Source organism: Episyrphus balteatus, chromosome 2, assembly GCF_945859705.1.
Source record: "Episyrphus balteatus chromosome 2, idEpiBalt1.1, whole genome shotgun sequence".
In the NCBI taxonomy this organism is placed as follows: Eukaryota; Metazoa; Arthropoda; class Insecta; order Diptera; family Syrphidae; genus Episyrphus; species Episyrphus balteatus.
The window spans coordinates 106941570-106960432 of NC_079135.1; the positions used below are offsets into that span (position 1 = coordinate 106941570).

General features: G+C 30.7%; 3 protein-coding genes across 3 annotated transcripts; 1 reads left to right on the forward strand and 2 right to left on the reverse strand.

Annotated features, from left to right (window-relative positions):
• Positions 1-1263: 1263 nt before the first annotated feature.
• LOC129911662 (fumarylacetoacetate hydrolase domain-containing protein 2) lies at positions 1264-7514 on the reverse strand. Its single transcript, XM_055989529.1, has 3 exons — positions 6912-7514; positions 1562-1893; positions 1264-1501 (listed from the first exon to the last, which is right to left on the reverse strand). Exons 1-3 carry the CDS (start codon positions 7365-7367, stop codon positions 1342-1344), a joined length of 948 nt encoding a protein of 315 aa, XP_055845504.1. The 5' UTR covers positions 7368-7514; the 3' UTR covers positions 1264-1341.
• Positions 7515-8523: 1009 nt separating this feature from the next.
• LOC129911663 (delta(3,5)-Delta(2,4)-dienoyl-CoA isomerase, mitochondrial) lies at positions 8524-12860 on the forward strand. The gene is made up of 6 exons (XM_055989530.1): positions 8524-8683; positions 8768-8927; positions 11871-12063; positions 12121-12405; positions 12463-12609; positions 12674-12860. Exons 1-6 carry the CDS (start codon positions 8632-8634, stop codon positions 12770-12772), a joined length of 936 nt encoding a protein of 311 aa, XP_055845505.1. The 5' UTR covers positions 8524-8631; the 3' UTR covers positions 12773-12860.
• A 1298-nt stretch (positions 12861-14158) lies between these two features.
• Positions 14159-18610, reverse strand: LOC129911470 (annexin B10). The gene is made up of 4 exons (XM_055989284.1): positions 18421-18610; positions 14763-15471; positions 14516-14697; positions 14159-14441 (listed from the first exon to the last, which is right to left on the reverse strand). The coding sequence occupies exons 1-4, from the start codon at positions 18430-18432 to the stop codon at positions 14385-14387; spliced, it is 960 nt and encodes a 319-aa protein (XP_055845259.1). The 5' UTR covers positions 18433-18610; the 3' UTR covers positions 14159-14384.
• Positions 18611-18863: the final 253 nt, after the last annotated feature.

The window sequence follows — 18863 nt, forward strand, 5'->3', positions numbered from 1 at the left end:
ATTAAATTTACCTTCGAAATGAGATAGTTTACAATACAATTTGTATGGTTTATATGAACTAATTTTTACCTTACGAAATTATCTAGGATATAAAACATCATTTCTACCAATATAAACTTTACTTAGGGCCAGTTGAACAAATATTTAATATGTGGTTCGTCAATCTTCCAAAATCGGTGGTAAAGCTGAGGTTTAGCACCGGTTCAAGGTCAAGTTTTATTAAAATAGCCAAATCCATGCTTGAACCACAGTTGAACCACACAAACTGGTCCTTAAGGACTTGTTGTACAAACGTGGTGCCTTTGATCACCAAATCGGCGATATTCGACCCTATTCTGGAATCATGCAATTAGTTTAGCTTTAGTTACTTCACTAACATAAAATTACCAATTTAATAAGGGAACAGTATCAAGAAATAGCATTTCAAAGGTTTGAGATATTTTCTAAAATTACCTACTTTCACACAACCAGTATCGCTTCTATGTGGCGGTTAGACCAATTGTCTAAATAATCTTTTAGTATTAACATAAAACTGCCCATAATCTCGTAAAGGCCCTAACTACATTTTTCATACTTCTGAGTTATAGATAGGAAAACACAAATCCAAAAACCCCAATTTGCATATAAAAATGAAAAAAATTTCAAAAATATTTGCAATTTTTGACAGAGCATTAGTCCTTATATTCAGATAGTGATTTTGTATTAATTTAGCCTACTCACATTAATTGGAAAACTCACGATATTTAACCCCTCAGAAACCATATAAAGCCGTGATTTAAAGCTGCCACACTTTTGAATTCGTTATTGGAATGCATAAGGCTATAAAACTGCATACTTACATTTTGGTTATACCTCCACTCCCAAAATTTGCTGTGGGCTCTCGGTCTAAAACTGCCAAAGCAATTTATTTCTTATATAAAATGAACCTTCAAAAACTTCATTTCATACCCACTTGACTTTGTCACAGTTTCTTGCGATTTCTGAATAATTTGTACGGCCTTTTTTTTAACTCCTCAACTTTGGAAAACACATTTTCGAAGTACTTCCCTTTTTAGAAAGGCTGTTTTGGAGATGTTTCTTTCCTTAACATTGTTTTTTCGAAGCTCTTGAATATAAATGTTTTCATTTTAAGTTACTTCAACCGACCTTTCGTTTCCCAACTTTAACCTTAGATTTGAGGGTAGTAACTCGTGCAAGAAGTCAATTAAAAAAAAATAATAATGTTTACCTTACGCTTAAAACAAAAATTAACTCAAGAATAAATTAAAACATGAACCATAAACATTTATTAAATTTTCCCTAATTATTTTCTTTAGTTAGTTAAATAAATGCACTTTAATCTCATTCATCGGCTACAACTTTGTTAAGAAGTTTACCAACAGACTGAATTTCACTCTCAATCACATCGCCAGGTTTAAGATATTCTGGTGGATTTCTATGCATACCAACACCAGCTGGAGTTCCAGTTAAAATAACATCACCAGGTTTTAGAGTAATGCTCCTAAAAAATAAACAACAAATTAAAACTGTAAGTAAAAAGCTACAGTATCAAATAAAATACTTTGTCAATTCATGAATGATATCATCAATTTTGTAAATCATATCTTTTGTGTTTCCATTTTGTTTTTCTACTCCATTGATACGGGTTATTATTTGAAGATTATGGGGATCTTCTACCAAACTTTTGTGCACTATAGCAGGTCCCAGAGGACAGAACGAGTCCATAGACTTTCCTATTAAAAACTGTCCACCGTTTCGTTCCTTTTGCCAATCTCTAGCTGAGATATCTTGAGCAACAGAATAACCAAAAACATAGTCAAGAGCATGTTCTTTCGATACATTCTTAGCTTCTTTCCCAATGATAACAGCCAATTCAACTTCAAAATCGATTTTCTATAAATTTATTAATTTATTAGTCAATTTATCATTGTTTTTTTCTTTATAGTGGAGTAACTAAAGCTCAAAAAAGGGCAATATTAGAAAACCCGGCCGAGCAGCTCCGAATTTGATGATTTTTTTCACACGTCGCTGCTGCCGTATTGTTTTTAAAAAAATTTAATTGAAGATTTTTGTGAACAAAAAATTTAGTTTTCGAAACTTGGTAGTAAAGAGTTTTGGGTCATTCCCTACTCCCTAAAGGAGAAATTGAAATTATTTTTTTGAAAAAAACGGCTCTAACGATTTTCAAATATTTTTTATAAAAATTCATTTTCATATGTCGTTTTCGATTGGAATCACTCAAGGATTCACTCATTCTGAAATCCAATAAAACAGTTTGAATCGCATCCACTCAATTGTGTTTTTTTTGTGTTTGTGTTTGTTTTTCTTTGAAATTTAAAATGTCAAACATGGCATACGACTTGAAAAATAATTAATATTTAAAGAAAATTGTGCCTAATTTTTAACGAATTAATGGGAAATTCCTTTTGGAAAATACACTCCTGCTCAAAATTAACGCACACTTTTTTCTTCTTAGCTATACCCCTGCATCTTATTTAAAATGGCCTTAAAATTATTTGTTGTATTTTTTTGTGTTTGCTTATTGTTTAGCAAGTCAGAAAAATGCTAAACTGAAACAGTATTATCAACCAAAAAAAAGATGAACCAAATTTAGCAATTCAAGGTCTGAAAACTGATATTAAAATAATTTTTGTTTTTTAAGAAAAAAAATGTTAAAAAATGGAAGCGCGTGACAGTTCTTTCCAATAATTTTATTCAATACTTGGCATTGTCTCCTCTAGCGCATATGATAATTTGGAGTTGTCTATTCATTCCACAAATTAAATTTTGAAGGTTTTGTTGCAACTTTTTTTTTTACTGCAGTTTTCTGTTGATCAAGAATGCTTAGAGGTGGATTTCGGCCGCAAATGCATTTTTTTCAACATCTCCTAGACATGTTTTATTGAATTGAAATCCGAATATCTGTGTGGTCATTTCAAAGCTGGCATATTTTAACCTTGAAGATATTCTCAAACCACTCTAGCATGCATTATCGTGCATCAGACTCAACTGTGGACCAAATCTAGGGGTGATTGGAACCGGATGCTGTTCGAGGATATCAGTCAAGTATCTTTGGGTACTTAAAGTAGGTCTAGGAGACCTCACTAACTCCGTAGGTGTTGTAAAGCAGAGTTTACTCCAATAAAATTTATGACTCATCTCTAAAAGGTTCGCGGGTTGACAGATAGACTTCAGCATACCGCTCCAAATCTTCCCCACAAACACTTTATTCCATACATTCAATTTAAGCTAACTCCTGTCTTATTTGAGAAAATAACCACGATACTGTGAGATAAAGTAATAGTAGGACTTTTTTGTAAAATAAATATGACGTGCGTTAAATTTGAGCAGGAGTGTATTTTAAAGGCATAATTTATTTGTTTGAAAATAAATTAACAGCAGAAAACAAAAAAAAAATTGAATGGAAAACAGAAAAAAACAATGATTGAGTTTTTCTTTGACATGTAAGTATAAATGTATTAGTGCTTCTTGATTCGATTCTGATTTGAAATCGAGAAGAGAATTTCTCTTCTGAGAAGCGTTCTGGCTGTCATTTTCATGCCAATAAAACGGTATCAGAAGGCTTCTGAATGCTTCCGGACGCTTCTGGACGTCCAATCGAAAACGACAATACAGTAAATAAGATGGCATACTTTGTTTTGTGATCAAAATCATTTAAAACTATATTTCATTAATTTAAAAAACAGATTATGTATATATATTTTTTACACTATTGGTGAAATTCCTTTATTAAATTAAATTATGACTTTTCCTAATTTTATTTTCAGAGAAATCTTTAATGTCGAATTCCTTTCAATTTTTAGAATCGCCTCAACAAAATCGAATTTTTGATGTGTGTCATTTGACAACAATTTTTACACGAACTTCAAGCTGAAATCAAAACAATTTCTGTAAAATAAAACCAAAGATTCCTTTGATCAATAATTTTGTTTATTTGCTTCGGTAATATAAATTTAATTTAATCCAAATCAACAGGAAATTGCAGATACTATCAAGATCTGAGTGAAGATGAAGTAAAAGGTTAATTATTTGGCCGTATTCTGTGGTTTTACAGAGAAAAAAATTTCCTGAAGACAATCACGAGAAGAAAAGTCACAGTAATTTGACTTTTTCACAAGAACTACACCAAGAAAAATTATATTTTGATCGCATATTGTTTTTTTTATTTATTTCATATTTTTCCGGAATAAAAACACGATATTCCATTATATTTGAAGTTGGTATTCTCAAAAAACACGAAGGAATCTTTCAGCTTGACGTTTGAGAAATGTCAAATGTTCCAAGTGTGTGTGCAAATCCGTGTAAATCTCTCAAAAAAGAAGGATTAAAAAAAATTCGAATTCTGCTTCGTTTGAGGCGAATTTTTTTTCTATGGAACATGATTTTCAGAAAAAATTCGCTTCGAGATCGCCGAAAATTCGATTTTTGGATTGAAAGGAATTCGACATAAGATATGAGCTACTTTTATTTTTTGAATTTTATTAGGTCCGTTCCACACTCAGTTTTAAACTGCCGAATTTAGTAATATTTGGTTATTTTTGGTCAGAGTCTGTTCCCAACTTCAAAAATTGTGTAGAAGAGAGCGCTCACGAGAGAGTAAAAAATTTCCTCACCCTGACAAATTTAGCCCAAAGAATTTCTTCCGGCAGAAATATGAGTTCTATCAAATGAAAAGTTGACGTATGTCAAACAAATAAATAAAGATGAAAACAAATCAAATTGTAGTGATTTTTTAAATTGAATCGCGTTTACGTGGTTTTTGCATTAAAAAAGTGTTAATATTTATCGAATTAAGCATAAAATATGAAATTGTGTTGAATAATGGTGTTGTTCCAGACTTTTTGGCAGTCTTTCGTAGTTTTATTTCCTTCTAAGAGAATTCTCTCCCAACTCTCATTAATTTGACAGACTGCCTAATTTAGTGCACAAAAAGTCTGGAACAGACCTATTAATAGAAGTTTTTGAAAAAAAATTTAAATTATTTTTTTTTTCAAAGTTCAACATTTAAGCCTGGTACGCAGATCGAGCAGATCGCAGATCTTTATTAAGCATGCTTTATTGTTGAAGGTTAAAAAGATAACGTTTGAAGGTCTTTTTTGTCAAAGTCTTAAAAAAATCAATTATTTCAATAGGAAAATTCAGTTTTTTATCAAATTTTTTTTTTTTAAACTAAAGTTTTTTAAACTTTAAACATTTTTTTTTAGCTATCGCTAATTTACTTGAATACTGTCATAACTCAAAAATCACGAGTTTTGAATTATTTATGCAGAAGTTATTGGAATAAAGTAATCTTTAATCCTGCAAAAACTCATTTCTTAACATTATAAATTGACGGAGAAGGAGCACTAGTTTTGTTTTAGAAACTAAATTTTTACATACAAAAATAAATCGATGCCAATTCTAAAAATCGTTTTCTGAAAAAAAAAAGTTTTTATGAGTTATGACAGTGTTCAAGTAAATGAGCGATATATTACATTTTTTTCTTCTGAATTGAACTAACAACATTTAGGACCAACAAATTTTAAAGTTTAAGGACGGAATTCAGAGTCGTCACTTATGTAAATTTTTTTCTCAAACACAAGTCTGAGATGAATTTTCTGAGTGTTTGCATAAGCGTTTACTTAAAAAAAATGTAGCTGGATTATCTCTTCTTTATTTTTCTAATATTTCAAAATTCAATTAATGAAGTCTTGAAAAAGACGTTTCAATCAATCGAAATTTTAAAATAATGGGCACGTTCAGAAAATATTAGGGACTAGATATTTAGGCAACGTCATTTTCTGAACGGAAATTTAAGTAAATTGACTAAATTAGTTTGGATGTGATGCTATTGTCAAATTTCGAAATTTATTTAAGAATTCTACCGGTCGCATGGGTAAGACACCAAATTTCACTTAACTGTAATGAATAAATAAAATTAATTATAACCGATAATGCACTTTTTAGTTGTTTTTCACATAAATAAATTTAATTTTGCTAAATTAATTCTTTAATTAAAAACAATCTGATGTCATGTTGACAAAAAAAAAACTTTCCTAAATTTTTAGGGAAAATTTTCTTGCCTAAAGAGAAATTACCTAAATATTTAGTCCCTAACGTTTCTGAACCTGCCCAATGAAATCTAAATTTCACATTTGATAAGAAATTCAAAATTTTTGAACCTCAAAATCAAAAATGATCTTTAAAATTCAAGTCAAATATAAAGTCTAGCCTAAAATATTAATTTAAAAAAATATATTAAATATAAAAAATATTAAAAAAGAGATAATCCAGCTAGGTACCATCAAATATTTTAAGAAAACTCTTAAAATTTTTTAAGCTTAAATATTGTATGTATTGATTTTAATTTCCTATTTTATTAATATTTTTAAGATTAAGAAGAAGGTTGTAATCACAACCGAAACGTCGACGAAAAATTAGAATAAAGAACAAAATTGACTTCAAGCCCACGTAGGAGTTAAAATCCTATTTATAAAAAAAAGGTCACTAAGATAGAAATAATTTAACAATATTAATGTTAGAAAACGTGTACATATTTATTTTTTTAATTAATAATTAAGTTCATTTTTTCATACAAAATGCATGCAAATGACGACCGATACCCATCTCACTTATCACTTTTATACGCCTAAAACTTCAAATTCTTCGTGGTCGTCATTTGGATACATTTTGTATGAAAAATTTAAATATTTTATTTTTTAATCATATTTAGGGGTGTTTCCTAACTTTAATATTTTATAGGTATTCTATTTTTAACCTATAGAGGTTAAAGTATTTTTAATTACCAACGTTTGAAAAAAAAAAAGATCTTCAAAATCGGAGCTGTACGGCCGATTTCCCTAATAATTGGCTTTAGTTACTCCACTATTCTTGAATAACAAAAAACTTACATTGGAAACTTTGTGGGCAATGACATTTCCCGCTGGGCCGACCAAAGTGCTGGCAAACTTACTAAAGAACATTGGTTCTTTTGGTTTCGGTTTGTTTTGCTCCAAACAATGATCCAGATAGTTAAGACCAATGCATACAATTTTCTCTGGATTTGTTACCGGTGGCAGAAGTTCAATGTCTGCATTCAATTGTTCCGATTTCAAGGAACTTAAATTCTTTCCAATTTCATTGGCATCTTGTTTAATAAGATTAATCATGCTATTGTCACAAGTTCCATTTGGAAGTGGATGAAGTGTTAAGCCATCGTTTGCTAAAACACCTAATTGCTTATTTGATTCGTTTTTGCGAATAAATTGGACAAATCGCAATGGCAATTCGGTGGAAGGTTTGGAAGAATAATTGGCAGCCATTATGCGCTGGAACTTTAGAAGTTTCAGTGAAAGCTTTAACACCATTGACAGCTATTTAGATTAAACAAAAATGAAAGTAGATTTTTTATAAACTGGTTTTAACTCTTGACAAGTTATCTTATCTAATCTATTGGATAGAAAAATTTCACGTGATTTGTTGATGTTATTTATTTTTCTTTCCAGCTGGAGCTGGCTAGAATTAAGACGTGTTTATCTTTATGAGATCATTATGGATAACGGTGTGTAATGGAAAAATTTCCAAAATCTGTCAAAATCTAAATAGGTGCGTCCAACAAAGAGAGATATCTGAAGGCGAACAAAGCTCAAATAATTTTGAATTCCTTTCAGGCTAAAGCTTAGTACGCAGCTAGAGCGGAACGAAAAACGAAATTTTTCGTTCAAGATTTCGTTATGCTATTTTTATATGGAAAATGTCGTTTCGCTTATTCAGCTGAGTACTAGGCTTATGGATAAATCCTAGTACACAGCTGAAGCGAAACAAGCATTTTTCTAAGTCGAAAGCGAAAATACTAACGAAAAAATAAATTCTTTCGTCGCAAAGTCAAAATAAAAAATATTCAAATTAATTTAAAATCAATAAAAAAAAACATCAGAAAACGTGTTTTTAAACTAGTATAGTCTGTTTTAACTACAGCCTAAGTGCCTGGCTACACGGTGATTTTTCAATCGCCTAAGCAGTGAGTTTGTAGGCAAGAGGGATGAGGAGTGAAGGGGGAAGATGCTCACGAAACGAACTGAATTTTCTGAGGGTAGTACATGTACAGTTCCATTCCTAAATTTTTCTTCTTTTTGACGTTTGTTCCTAGAAAATGTAAAAGTGGAACGTGATTGGGCATGTGATTTTTGAATCGATTGAAAAATCACTGTGTAGCCAGGCACTAATAGAATGTTGTAATGAAAACAGGCTATAAAAGCTATCGTTCGTCCCAAAATAAATGTAAAATTAAAAGCAAAGGTTTTTTTTCTGAATTCTCCAAAGAATAGTGACAAATTACCTCTTTTCTTTTTAAAAGCATTCCATTTGCCAAGTTCTCAATTCTTTGGAATTGTGGTTTATTTCAGCTCACCGAGATCAGTCGATGTAACTCCTACCTTAGAGCTCAAGAAATCTAGAAATCTGAACTCCTCTTTTTAAACAGACACATGAACACGCCAACCTTATGTTTTTGACATTTCCAATTTATAAAACTTTTTTATTTTGGTTTTTTTTTATAGGTGAACTTTGTTTTGCAGTTCAATTCTTATTTTTTAATTATTTCTAATTTATTCACATAAATAAACATTTCAAATGTCTTTAAAAACTATATTATCATCTAATCTTTTATCTAAAAACATGGTTTGTAAGTATATTACAATTTCTCCAAACAAAGGAATCAAAGTTCAAAGTCCAATTTTACAATCAAAATTACATCTCTCACTTTTAGCATCTTCTATGATAAGAACGATGAGTTCCAAAATCATACCCACATCATCTACAGAAAATAATTTCAAGTGCCTTTCGGTTGCAGTTCCAAAACCATTTGTTTATCATGTCCAATTAAACCGCCCTGATAAATACAATGCTATCAATAAGCAAATGTGGGTGTAAGTATAATTCCTTCCAAAGGACAATGGTAATTTATGTATGGGATGGGAGCTGACCCTCAGACTGAGACCAATAAAGATGAGTCATATTAGGTCTGTTTGGGTACTGCCTAAAACAGAAATATTTCTACTTTTTTCAATATTTTTAGCCCAATTCCTGTTTGGGTACTCTGGAATGGTGTGGTTTTGTACATTATTTTTGTCAAAAAAAGAAATATTTCTGTTTTAGACAGTACCCAAACAGACCTATTATGTCATTAAAAAGGTATTTTTGCGTAGATCAATTGTTTATATATTTGGCAACAAGCTTCAATTTGCTGTGGGAAACAAGTTGTAGACATAAATGTAGAACTGGGTAAGAATAGGCAATAGTCGGAGAAACGGCCGTCGAGTTTCTAATCTAACAAGGTAAGGGGTTCAAATCGGTGTCAAATGAAAGATAAGTTAATAGAGAAAATAAAAAGGGGCAAAAGGTTCGCATTTTTGTAATTCGCATGTTGAAAACTCTTCAGCTATCTTTAGACTAGTGTCGTTTTCCAAAATTATGGGAGTGAATCACTCCTTTTTCGTGCAATTTTGGAATTTGTTCACGAAGAATTTGACAAGTGGAGTGATTTGACGTTTGCTTTGCATGTGTTTGTAATACGAAATAATGAATAAAATAATAACACAATCTTTTAAATTCACTTTTAGTGATTTTTTACAATACTTTATTGAATTTTTTTTGTAAATAAGTATAATTTAAGTTAAAACAACCACCCAACAATTTGACAGTCAGTCCATGAAGTCAAATGTAGAAGTATTGGTAATCACTCCGTCACTCCTTCAAAATTTTGGGAGTGAAGAATTCACTCCAAAAATTCAATCCTTTTTCAATTTTGGAATTTGAAATCACTCCTTTCGGAGTGATTATATAGCTAGGAGTGTCACTCCTTGAATTTTGGAAAACGACATAGGAAAACAATTTATGACTTTCGATAACGATAGAAAAATGGTCATTGTACATATCGACCCCTTCCCGCCAAATAATCGTTAGCGCCAAATTAAATTTTGAATAATGGACAACATTTAATTGTATTTTTCCAACAGTAAGAATGAAAAAAATATAACTTTTTTTGTGTTAATGTAATCAAAATTGTCTCCAATAAGGCTAAAAACAAAAGAATATAAAGATTTTTCTGTAAACAAAAACATCGTAAGCCCTATGTCGCCTACGATAATATTGCGGGAAAGGTTCCATATAACTTTATCTTTGCAGTATGATCAAATATGATAGTTTGAAAAGCCTTAATAATGAAAAAAAAAAATTAATAAAATAATAATAGGAACGAAGGCCTACAAATTAATAAAGAAAAAAAAAACCATCAAAAAATCTTTTTTGAGCAAGAGTACACATTTTTGCTGACATTATCTTCTATCTTAAAAATATTGGGTGCCACCTCAAAAATACAGAAAAGTACTCGTCAACCCTACGCAATTGCTAACAAACACAGAAAAACTACTTTTTTTTAAACAAAAATGTATGGAATTGGATAGAGTTAAAGGCCAAAAGATAAAAAATGATAATACCACACTTTTGGCCGTAAAAATAATATTTTTAGTTTTTCTTAGTATTTCCGTAGCTAAAGAATGGTGTATAATTTAGCCTTTAAGTGCACACAAAATTGTACCTACTCTGTTGTTCAAAAAAGATTTTTGTATGTTTTTTTTTTTGTAAATTTGAATAGGGTTGCCATATTTGTAAATTTATTATTTTTTTCATCATATTAGGCGTGTTTTTTCTACAACTCAGTAGCTACTCATTTTTCATTTTATTCGCAAAACAATAATAAAAATTACACAAGTAAGTATTTGTTTTTATTGTTTTTCGAATAAAATAAAAAAATGAGTAGCTACTGAGTTGTAGAAAAAACACGCCTATTATGTGAATTTTTGATCATATGATTGAAATTTAAATTTTTAGGTTTTATTTGGGCTTTAATAATCTTTATTTTTGGATGCAATTAATGAAACACTAATTCATCTTTTTGTTACCCTACGTTTCGCCGGTTTCTTTCCAGCTTCCTCAGGGGATTTTTTATTTGACTAATATAACCAAAAATACAATTACAAATTAGAATTCATACGGAGCATATTTAAATTTTTGTATAGGAACTTACTTTTAGTGGTGAAAATTAAATTTTAGTACATTTTTACTATTGTTTGAATTTAAAATTTTAAATAAATAATTTAATAAATTAACATGAAAGACTAAACAAAACACTACAACAAAAACTTAGAGCTATTATCACAATTTCTTATCACAGACTTTAATTTATGGCAACACTATATACGCAGCTGATTTTATCGATGTCTTCTTGATGGTTCATCGTTCGGTTCATTTTCTGCTGGATGCGCAGACTTTCCAATGTGTAGCGGGTGGAGATGCGGTTTTCCTTGCCTAATATTTTTATGTTATCAAAATCAGCCATAAGTGTGTTGTCAATCATGTGTTGTGAGAGTGCTGTGGATGGTCTCTTTTTTCTAATGTTTAGGCTTTTTTTTTCATTTCAAAATTTTTCTTATTTGATCATACTACAAAGACATGTTATGTGTCATTTTTTCTTTTAAAATAGGGTTGCCACATAGAAGCGGTTACCCTATTTTTTCATTTTCTCTATTAACTTATCCTTCATCTGACACCAATTTGAACCCTTAACCTTATGAGCTTAGTAACTCGACGGCCGTTTCTCCGACTATTGCCTATTCTACGCCTGTTCTACATTTATTCCTTTAAATTTTTCCCTACAGCGAATTGAAGCTCTTCGTCATATAAACAATTGATCTGGCCAAAATTACCTTTTTAATGACATATGACATTGGTCTGAGGGCCAGCTCCCATACATAAATTACCATTGTCCTTTATTTTGATAAATATTCCTAGTACCTATGTAATTCTTTTAGAGATATTAAAGATTGCTTTGAATCTTTGAGCATGAATCCTGATTGTCGAGTTGTAGTAATCTCTGCTGAGGGTAAGCACTTTACTGCTGGAATCGATTTAAATGATATGATGCAATTAGCACAAGAACTCGCTGAAATTGAAGAAGTCTCACGCAAGGGATGTGCTCTAGAAAAGCTCATTAAACTATATCAGGTAATATTCATAAAAATCTCTCCAGTTTAAAGAATTCTAAAAAATTACTTGTCATAGGATTCAATATCCTCTTTGGAAGTCTGTAATAAACCTGTCATTAGTGCTGTTCACTCAGCCTGCATTGGTGCAGGAGTTGATCTTATTACAGCCTCTGACATACGTTATTGCACCAAAGATGCAATGTTTCAGGTAAAAGAAGTTGAAATTGGAATGGCTGCTGATGTTGGTACTCTTCAACGTTTCCCAAAAGTTATTAATAGTCAGAGTTTGGCAAGAGAATTATGTCTGACTGGTAGAAAGTTCCTTTCTGATGAAGCTAAAAGTTGTGGTCTTGTTAGCAAGGTATGTTATTTGGATTATAATAAATAAAATAAAAAAAAATTAACTGATCATTTTCAGGTTTTTGAAAATAAAGATGAAATGATTAAGACTGCACTCAGTTTGGCTGAAGATTTAGCCAGTAAAAGTCCTATTGCTGTTCAAGCTACGAAAAAGAATATAATTTATTCTTTTGATAGACCCAATCAAGAGGGCTTGGATCAAATTGTGAGTATACATTATTGTCACTTAAATAAAATTACTATTAATTGTTATTGTTATACATTTTTAGCGTGAAATGAATAAGTTATATTTGCAAAGTGAAGACTTTATCAACGCCACAATGGCTCAGTTGACCAAGGGAGAGATACCCACATTTTCTAAGTTGTAAAAAATATTTCATTTACTGTGTTTTATAAAACATATTTCATTTAGTTAAGATTTTTTTTTAAATAAATAAAGCGGCATTTAAATAAGAATTTTGTTTTTCTTTTTAATATTTTCTAAGGAAAAGTTTTTCACACAAATTCAATACTTGCCCTATAAAAATGGGAAAACGCTTCTTCTTACTGAGCTGTTGTTATTTTTGAAAGTTTCCGCTAAAAAATCGTTAAAAATTAATAGGTATTATTCAAAAATTTAACTTTCTTAGTTTTTTTTTTTGTTGACAAAATTCAAGCAATTTTTAGAGAGTGAATTGCTTTTGGAAATCAATGCTTTTTATATACAAATTAGGGTAAATGTACCTATATAAAAAAAATATTAAGAGAAACAAAAATCCGTTCTTTTAGTGTAAAGAACAACATTTTAAACGAAATTGAGCTCCAAAAAAGTATGCAGTTTAATTTATTTTTATTAAGATGCTTTTTAAGAAAAAAAATCAATATCGTTAAAGCTGATTTTAAGAAAATTATTATTTTTTTATTGAAATTGAACCAGTAATATGGATAGTCAGAAATTTAGAAAAACGGTTCTATGGGAGGTACCGTTAATAACGATTTTAGAAAAAAAAAACTTTTTTCATTAAAAGATATAACTTGCTAAAAACTATTGCTTGATTTTTTTACACAAAATCGTAGGAGCCGTTTTTGATAAAATTAAATTTTTTTCAAAATTGGTATATGGCAGCTACCTACAGTTATTGTTGGACCAACAAAATTAATTCTAAAAATCCCTCTGTACAATGTCCTAAAACTGATACATACATATGTACCAAGTTAGAAGTCGATTGGCCCATCCGTTTAGGCTTTAGCTTCTTATACAGGCCGACAGACATCCTGACAGAACATGTACAAGTAATTTATTATGACAAGGCGCCATAAAAGGATGATCTGTGATCTTGTGTTAACGAATTTGAAACAATGTGCATTTCTTAAATTTCGGTAAATCTTTCTCGCAACTAAGGTGGCTAGGGTATTTGTTTTATACCGTGCTCACTTTATGAATTCAAGGATACTGATATCAATTCTAACTAATTTCTAAGATACGGTTCAAGATTTTTTAAGTGAGAAAGATATAAGGCTAATATGCCGAACATTCTTCGTCGGCTTTTCTACTTATTTTATGTATGAAGACCAAACTAACCATTCTCCCGAATTTTGGAAAATAATTCAGTAGAACATATTATTTTAAGACAAAAGCTGAATAAAAATATCACACTTCTTGGATTCAATGAATTAAACGTTCATCTTAGATCACCTTTAGGCAATTCAGTGGCAGTAAGTAGAGGTGAAAATCCATCAATTCGACTGAACCTTCCTTTAACAAAAAACATCAATTTTGAAAATAAAAATTCTTTTATTCTGACAACCACGGTTATTAAAGCACATTTAGGAATGGTAAAAAAAAGAGAAACAACTACGAGTATAACAGACATAAATATATGATTTTTTTGGTAGACACTTTCTATGCAGGGTACATTCAAGTGGGAGAGATTCACAGTTACAATTAAAAGGCAATGAGATTTTACAAAAAAAAAAAAAAAGAAAACTTAAAGATCCATATTATGCACCTCCAATAAGGGCACATAATGCACGTTTGTAATCACCAGATGTCTCTGACTGAAAATGAAATTGAAAAAAAAAAAAAAAACAATTTAAAAATAAATAAAAAAAAATTCCATTTTCTATCTTACCCGAACAGCGCTAACCAAAGTCCTATTATACAATCGTTCAAATTCCTCCTTAATATTTCCCAAATCGATTTCCGATCGACAAATAATAATACGAATAAGTGTTCGATCATCGGTGCCAGCACCATCCATAGCTTTGAAGAGACATTTGGCAAAGAATGCTGGTGGTGATTGAGCACATTCAACTAGAAAATTAAAACAAAACGAAAAAATAAATAACAAAATCTTAAAGAAGAAAAACAAATCTTACCAATAGCCATCATAGCTTCATGCAATTCACCACTCATTTCGTGTTTAATAGCTTGCTCCAAAGTCATTCCTGAAAGTTGTTTATACTCTTCAAAGATCAATCGCAACTGAGCGAAACTCTCATGAGCCATAATCCGATTGAAAACCTGCTCATCGGTGCCCAATTTAGCTTCTCCAGCAGCATAAAGTTGTTCAGCTTGTTCTTTTGCCTTTTCCGGATCAACACTTCCAGCTGGATTACGTACCCCTGTCACAATCAAAGTTAACAAACGTCTAAAATGTCCCGATGTTTCACTGCACATATGTTCAGCCAATGGACGTTCATATTTATCTTCATAAGCCGTTACGATTTGTGCAATTTCTTCATTGGATTTTGTACAAAGTATTTCGACGAGTGTTTCTTCATTAGTGCCAATGCCATCCATGGCTTTATGAAGTTGTTTGCATAAGTATTCGACTGGTGGCATCATTAGACCAATGATGACATCTTCGAATTTGCCACCAAGTTCACTTTTCAAATCGTCAATTAAATCTCGTCCGTATTCGTGGAGAAAGTAGGCTTTGATTTCTTGACGCTGAGTGTTTGAACGAGCGCAGAGAATGTCAATGATAGCTTGTTCATCGGTACCAAAACCTTTCATGGCGGCGCGAAGGGCTTGGCCATCGGCAGCAGCATCAAAAGGCGAAGCTGGGACAACAGTTGGGATAGGCTTTAAGAGGATACAAATTTTATTTTGATTTATTTATTCATTTATTCTACGATATATAATCAACAGATTCGAAAATATTAAGTTTTTAGTTCTTGTTAATTTGGTTAAATAAGCCAACAACAAATTCTTAAAAATTTTTCTCTTTAAATTTATATCTAGATAGGTTTTATAAGCTTAATTAAAAATCTACAACATGACACTTTTATAACGATTTTAAGATCAACATTTTCCAAAAAATATAATGGAACTATATAAGGACTTAGGACATGAAAACACATTTATCGATATTTAATGTAAATCATTTAGGTTACACAACCTACAAAATGTATCTAGGTCATTTCTAAAGAGCAAGCAAACATTGACACTAGAACTAACAGCAAAAAAATTTATGTAGCCTGAAAATAAGAGACATTTCGTAGGTGAAACACGAAAAGTGTCTCACTACATATTACCAAATTTTATTGGAGAGCATTAAAACTTCATAGGTATTGGATGATTTTCAGTTTTCTAATTTATTAATAGAATTAAAACTATAAACTTTAAAGGTATTCCCAGTTTAAGGAACTGTACTCGCAGATATCAGGTTTGACTAACTAATTTTCAGAAAATATGGAGTTACCCATGCACTTTCTGGTTTCACCGACGATTTGCAGAATTTTAGAATGTTAGTCGTATCTTTTAGGTATGTATAATAGAAAAATAGGAGGACCCAGATGACTTCCTTCAGGAATTCCATAGTTAACTTGGATCCTATTGAAACAAACGTCTTCAACAACTACAAATTGGTTATGATATGACCCATTAATTCCATAGGACTCAAGTTTTCTCAAGAGGATTTTTAAATTGACCCAGCTAAATGCCATTGTAAAATCAGTGCATGGTAAACTGGGGCACATTCATCATCGGGGCACATTCGTTAAAGATATTTTCGTGTGGATGCACTCTGAATTAAGAAATGAAAATAGTACTGAAGACATTATTTAACGGTTTGCTTTTTGAGAAGCCGGGGTAGATTTTGCATTTTGATTGAGGCACATCCAGCAGGTGCCGAATGTATTCTAAAACTATTAAAAATAATTTCGGTAAAAAAACGATAAATATAGGCTTTTATTAAAAAAGAAATAAACAAGCAACAGTTCGAGTTTATTTTTTGCTCCAAAAAACCCTATTTTATAGAATTTAAATTTCAATATCTTTTCTTCTGTGATTACTGGACAAGTTTTTAAAATGATAAAACAGTGTCCAACAATAAAATTTTTGTTCAGGGTGTTGCTCTAAAATAAAAGTAAGAAATTGAGTTTTATTAAAACTTCGAACTGTTAACAATGAAGCGAAATGGCTAACAAAACAAAATATTATTTGATTAATTGTTTTCAGTAAATAACCAAAAAAGATAAAAGATTTGTAAACACAAAAAAATCAATTATGAACAGGAGGAGTTAAATACTGTTTCAATGTAAAGATTATTCGAAGTTAGCAAGTTACCGAATTCTGAGAGCCCTTGCGTTGGCAAAATCTATTCATAAATAATTAAATTACATGTTGAGCCAACAAAAAATTATGTTCAAAGTACAAAAACCGGTAAAATAGGCGTATTACAAAAAAAAAAACCAATGTCCCAGTATGGGGTAAATATTTTATGAAATTGTTGATTTTCTTCTAAGGATTTTATACAGAAATTCGTAAATTCAACCAAATTTTAGACACTAGATCTGTCTTTCCAAAATCCGTCTTGGAAATTATAGATAATAAAATATCTTTGACAAGACAATAGGCACCTTCAGGAAACGTTAGGGACTAAATATTTAGTTAACGTCATTTTCTGAACGGAAAGTTAGGTAGACGATTAAATCTATTTAGGAAGATTTTTCTTGCCTAACTTTCCAATAAAATAGCCTAAATTGGAAGAATTTTTATTGACGGCTAACCAATCAGAGACGCGAAACCTACCTAAATATTTAGTCCCTATCGTTTTTGAACCTGCTTAATTTAACATCTTTGGAATGATGGAAAGTTTAGAAACGGGTCTATAATTTGTAACCTTATCTTTTTTCCCAGATTGATATACAGACGTTATTACCTATATTTTCCAAGAAAACTTCAGAAAATAATGATGGGTTGAATGGTTGTGTTAATGGGACACAAATTTTATCAGTAAAATGAGCAAAACTATAGGAATAAAGTCTAAACTATCGAGCTTATGAATGGGTTATAATTCCTTAATTGCTTTTTAAGTTCATATTCCAAATAGAATATCCTAAAAATCATTTTTTATTTTTCATCTCACAACTTGGTATACCAAAAAAACTGACAAATTAGCCCGCTTTATACACACAACTTGTGACGAAATTGAATACATACACATGACACATGTGCACCTAAATTGTTTACAGTTAAAAATCTTAAAATAACAAAACGATTTTAATGTTTTGGTTTGGTTCTAAACGACGAGTATGAGTCATTCCCAAGAGTGTTTACTTTTATAATATCACTCTAATTAGTTGCCTATTTGATTCCTTTTTTTTCTAAATCATGATTAATGGCAATTTACAAGGAAATAGGTCAAAGTATCTTTAAATTGTTAATAAAGGGCACACCCCTCGTGAATATAAAACTAGATTGACCGGTCCCTTTTTTTTTTTTGTTGGAGCCCTGTGAGTTTTTAATACGTCACGAGCTACTAAAAAAAACTTGATTCGTCACATACTTTTCTGAATGGAATAAAGCGGTTCAATAGTTCACACTTAATTTTTTATGTAATCATAAAAATGTGTATTTTACAAAAGACTCCTGACTGGATTTATACATTAATTAAAGTGGACAAGAGTACTTGAAGAACTTTGGCTAATTAGTTAAAATTGCGTAGATAGAATCATCGATTTAGAAATAACAAAGACGTTATCAAACTATCATACAATTTGATAGTATCTTAAAGCTAATTTTATTTACCTTATAATCCATTGTTAGAATGTTTCAAATAGAAGTAGGAAGTTTAATTAAAATTCAGTTTCTTTCGTAGGCAAACAAAAAAAAAAACGCTAGACAACGACCAGACAGAACGGAAATCAAATTAAATACAAAAAAATAAATTGGAGGTCTTTTCTTCTTTTTCTTTTAAAATTTCCAACTAGAGTGAAAGTTCTGGCTGGGTTGACACTACTTGCCACTTTGACAGGTGAATGAATGAATGAATGAATGAATGAATGAATGAATGAACTTTATTGAGACTTCAAGAAATTACATATACATTGGTGTTTTACATTCGCTTAAGTATAGGTATTTTATTTCGACCGACTTAGAATTGGTCTGGTCTAAGGGTATTAATTATTATTTACACTTTAAATATGTGTATTAACATTAAATAAACTAGTTAACAAAACAAAGATAAATTT

Excerpts from the sequence above, each read along its gene's own strand:
- LOC129911470 (XM_055989284.1), bottom strand. Across the intron at positions 14,698-14,762 it reads TGAAGCTATGATGGCTATTG|TTGAATGTGCTCAATCACCA; the intron begins GTAAGATTTGTT and ends TTAATTTTCTAG. Across the intron at positions 14,442-14,515 it reads CTTTGGTTAGCGCTGTTCGG|TCAGAGACATCTGGTGATTA; the intron begins GTAAGATAGAAA and ends TTTCATTTTCAG.
- LOC129911662 (XM_055989529.1), bottom strand. The coding sequence starts at position 7,367 with ATGGTGTTAAAGCTTTCACTGAAACTTCTAAAGTTCCAGCGCATAATG. Across the intron at positions 1,894-6,911 it reads TTGCCCACAAAGTTTCCAAT|AAAATCGATTTTGAAGTTGA; the intron begins GTAAGTTTTTTG and ends ATAAATTTATAG. Across the intron at positions 1,502-1,561 it reads ATCATTCATGAATTGACAAA|GAGCATTACTCTAAAACCTG; the intron begins GTATTTTATTTG and ends TTTATTTTTTAG.
- LOC129911663 (XM_055989530.1), top strand. The coding sequence starts at position 8,632 with ATGTCTTTAAAAACTATATTATCATCTAATCTTTTATCTAAAAACATG. Across the intron at positions 12,406-12,462 it reads GTTGTGGTCTTGTTAGCAAG|GTTTTTGAAAATAAAGATGA; the intron begins GTATGTTATTTG and ends GATCATTTTCAG. Across the intron at positions 12,610-12,673 it reads AAGAGGGCTTGGATCAAATT|CGTGAAATGAATAAGTTATA; the intron begins GTGAGTATACAT and ends ATACATTTTTAG.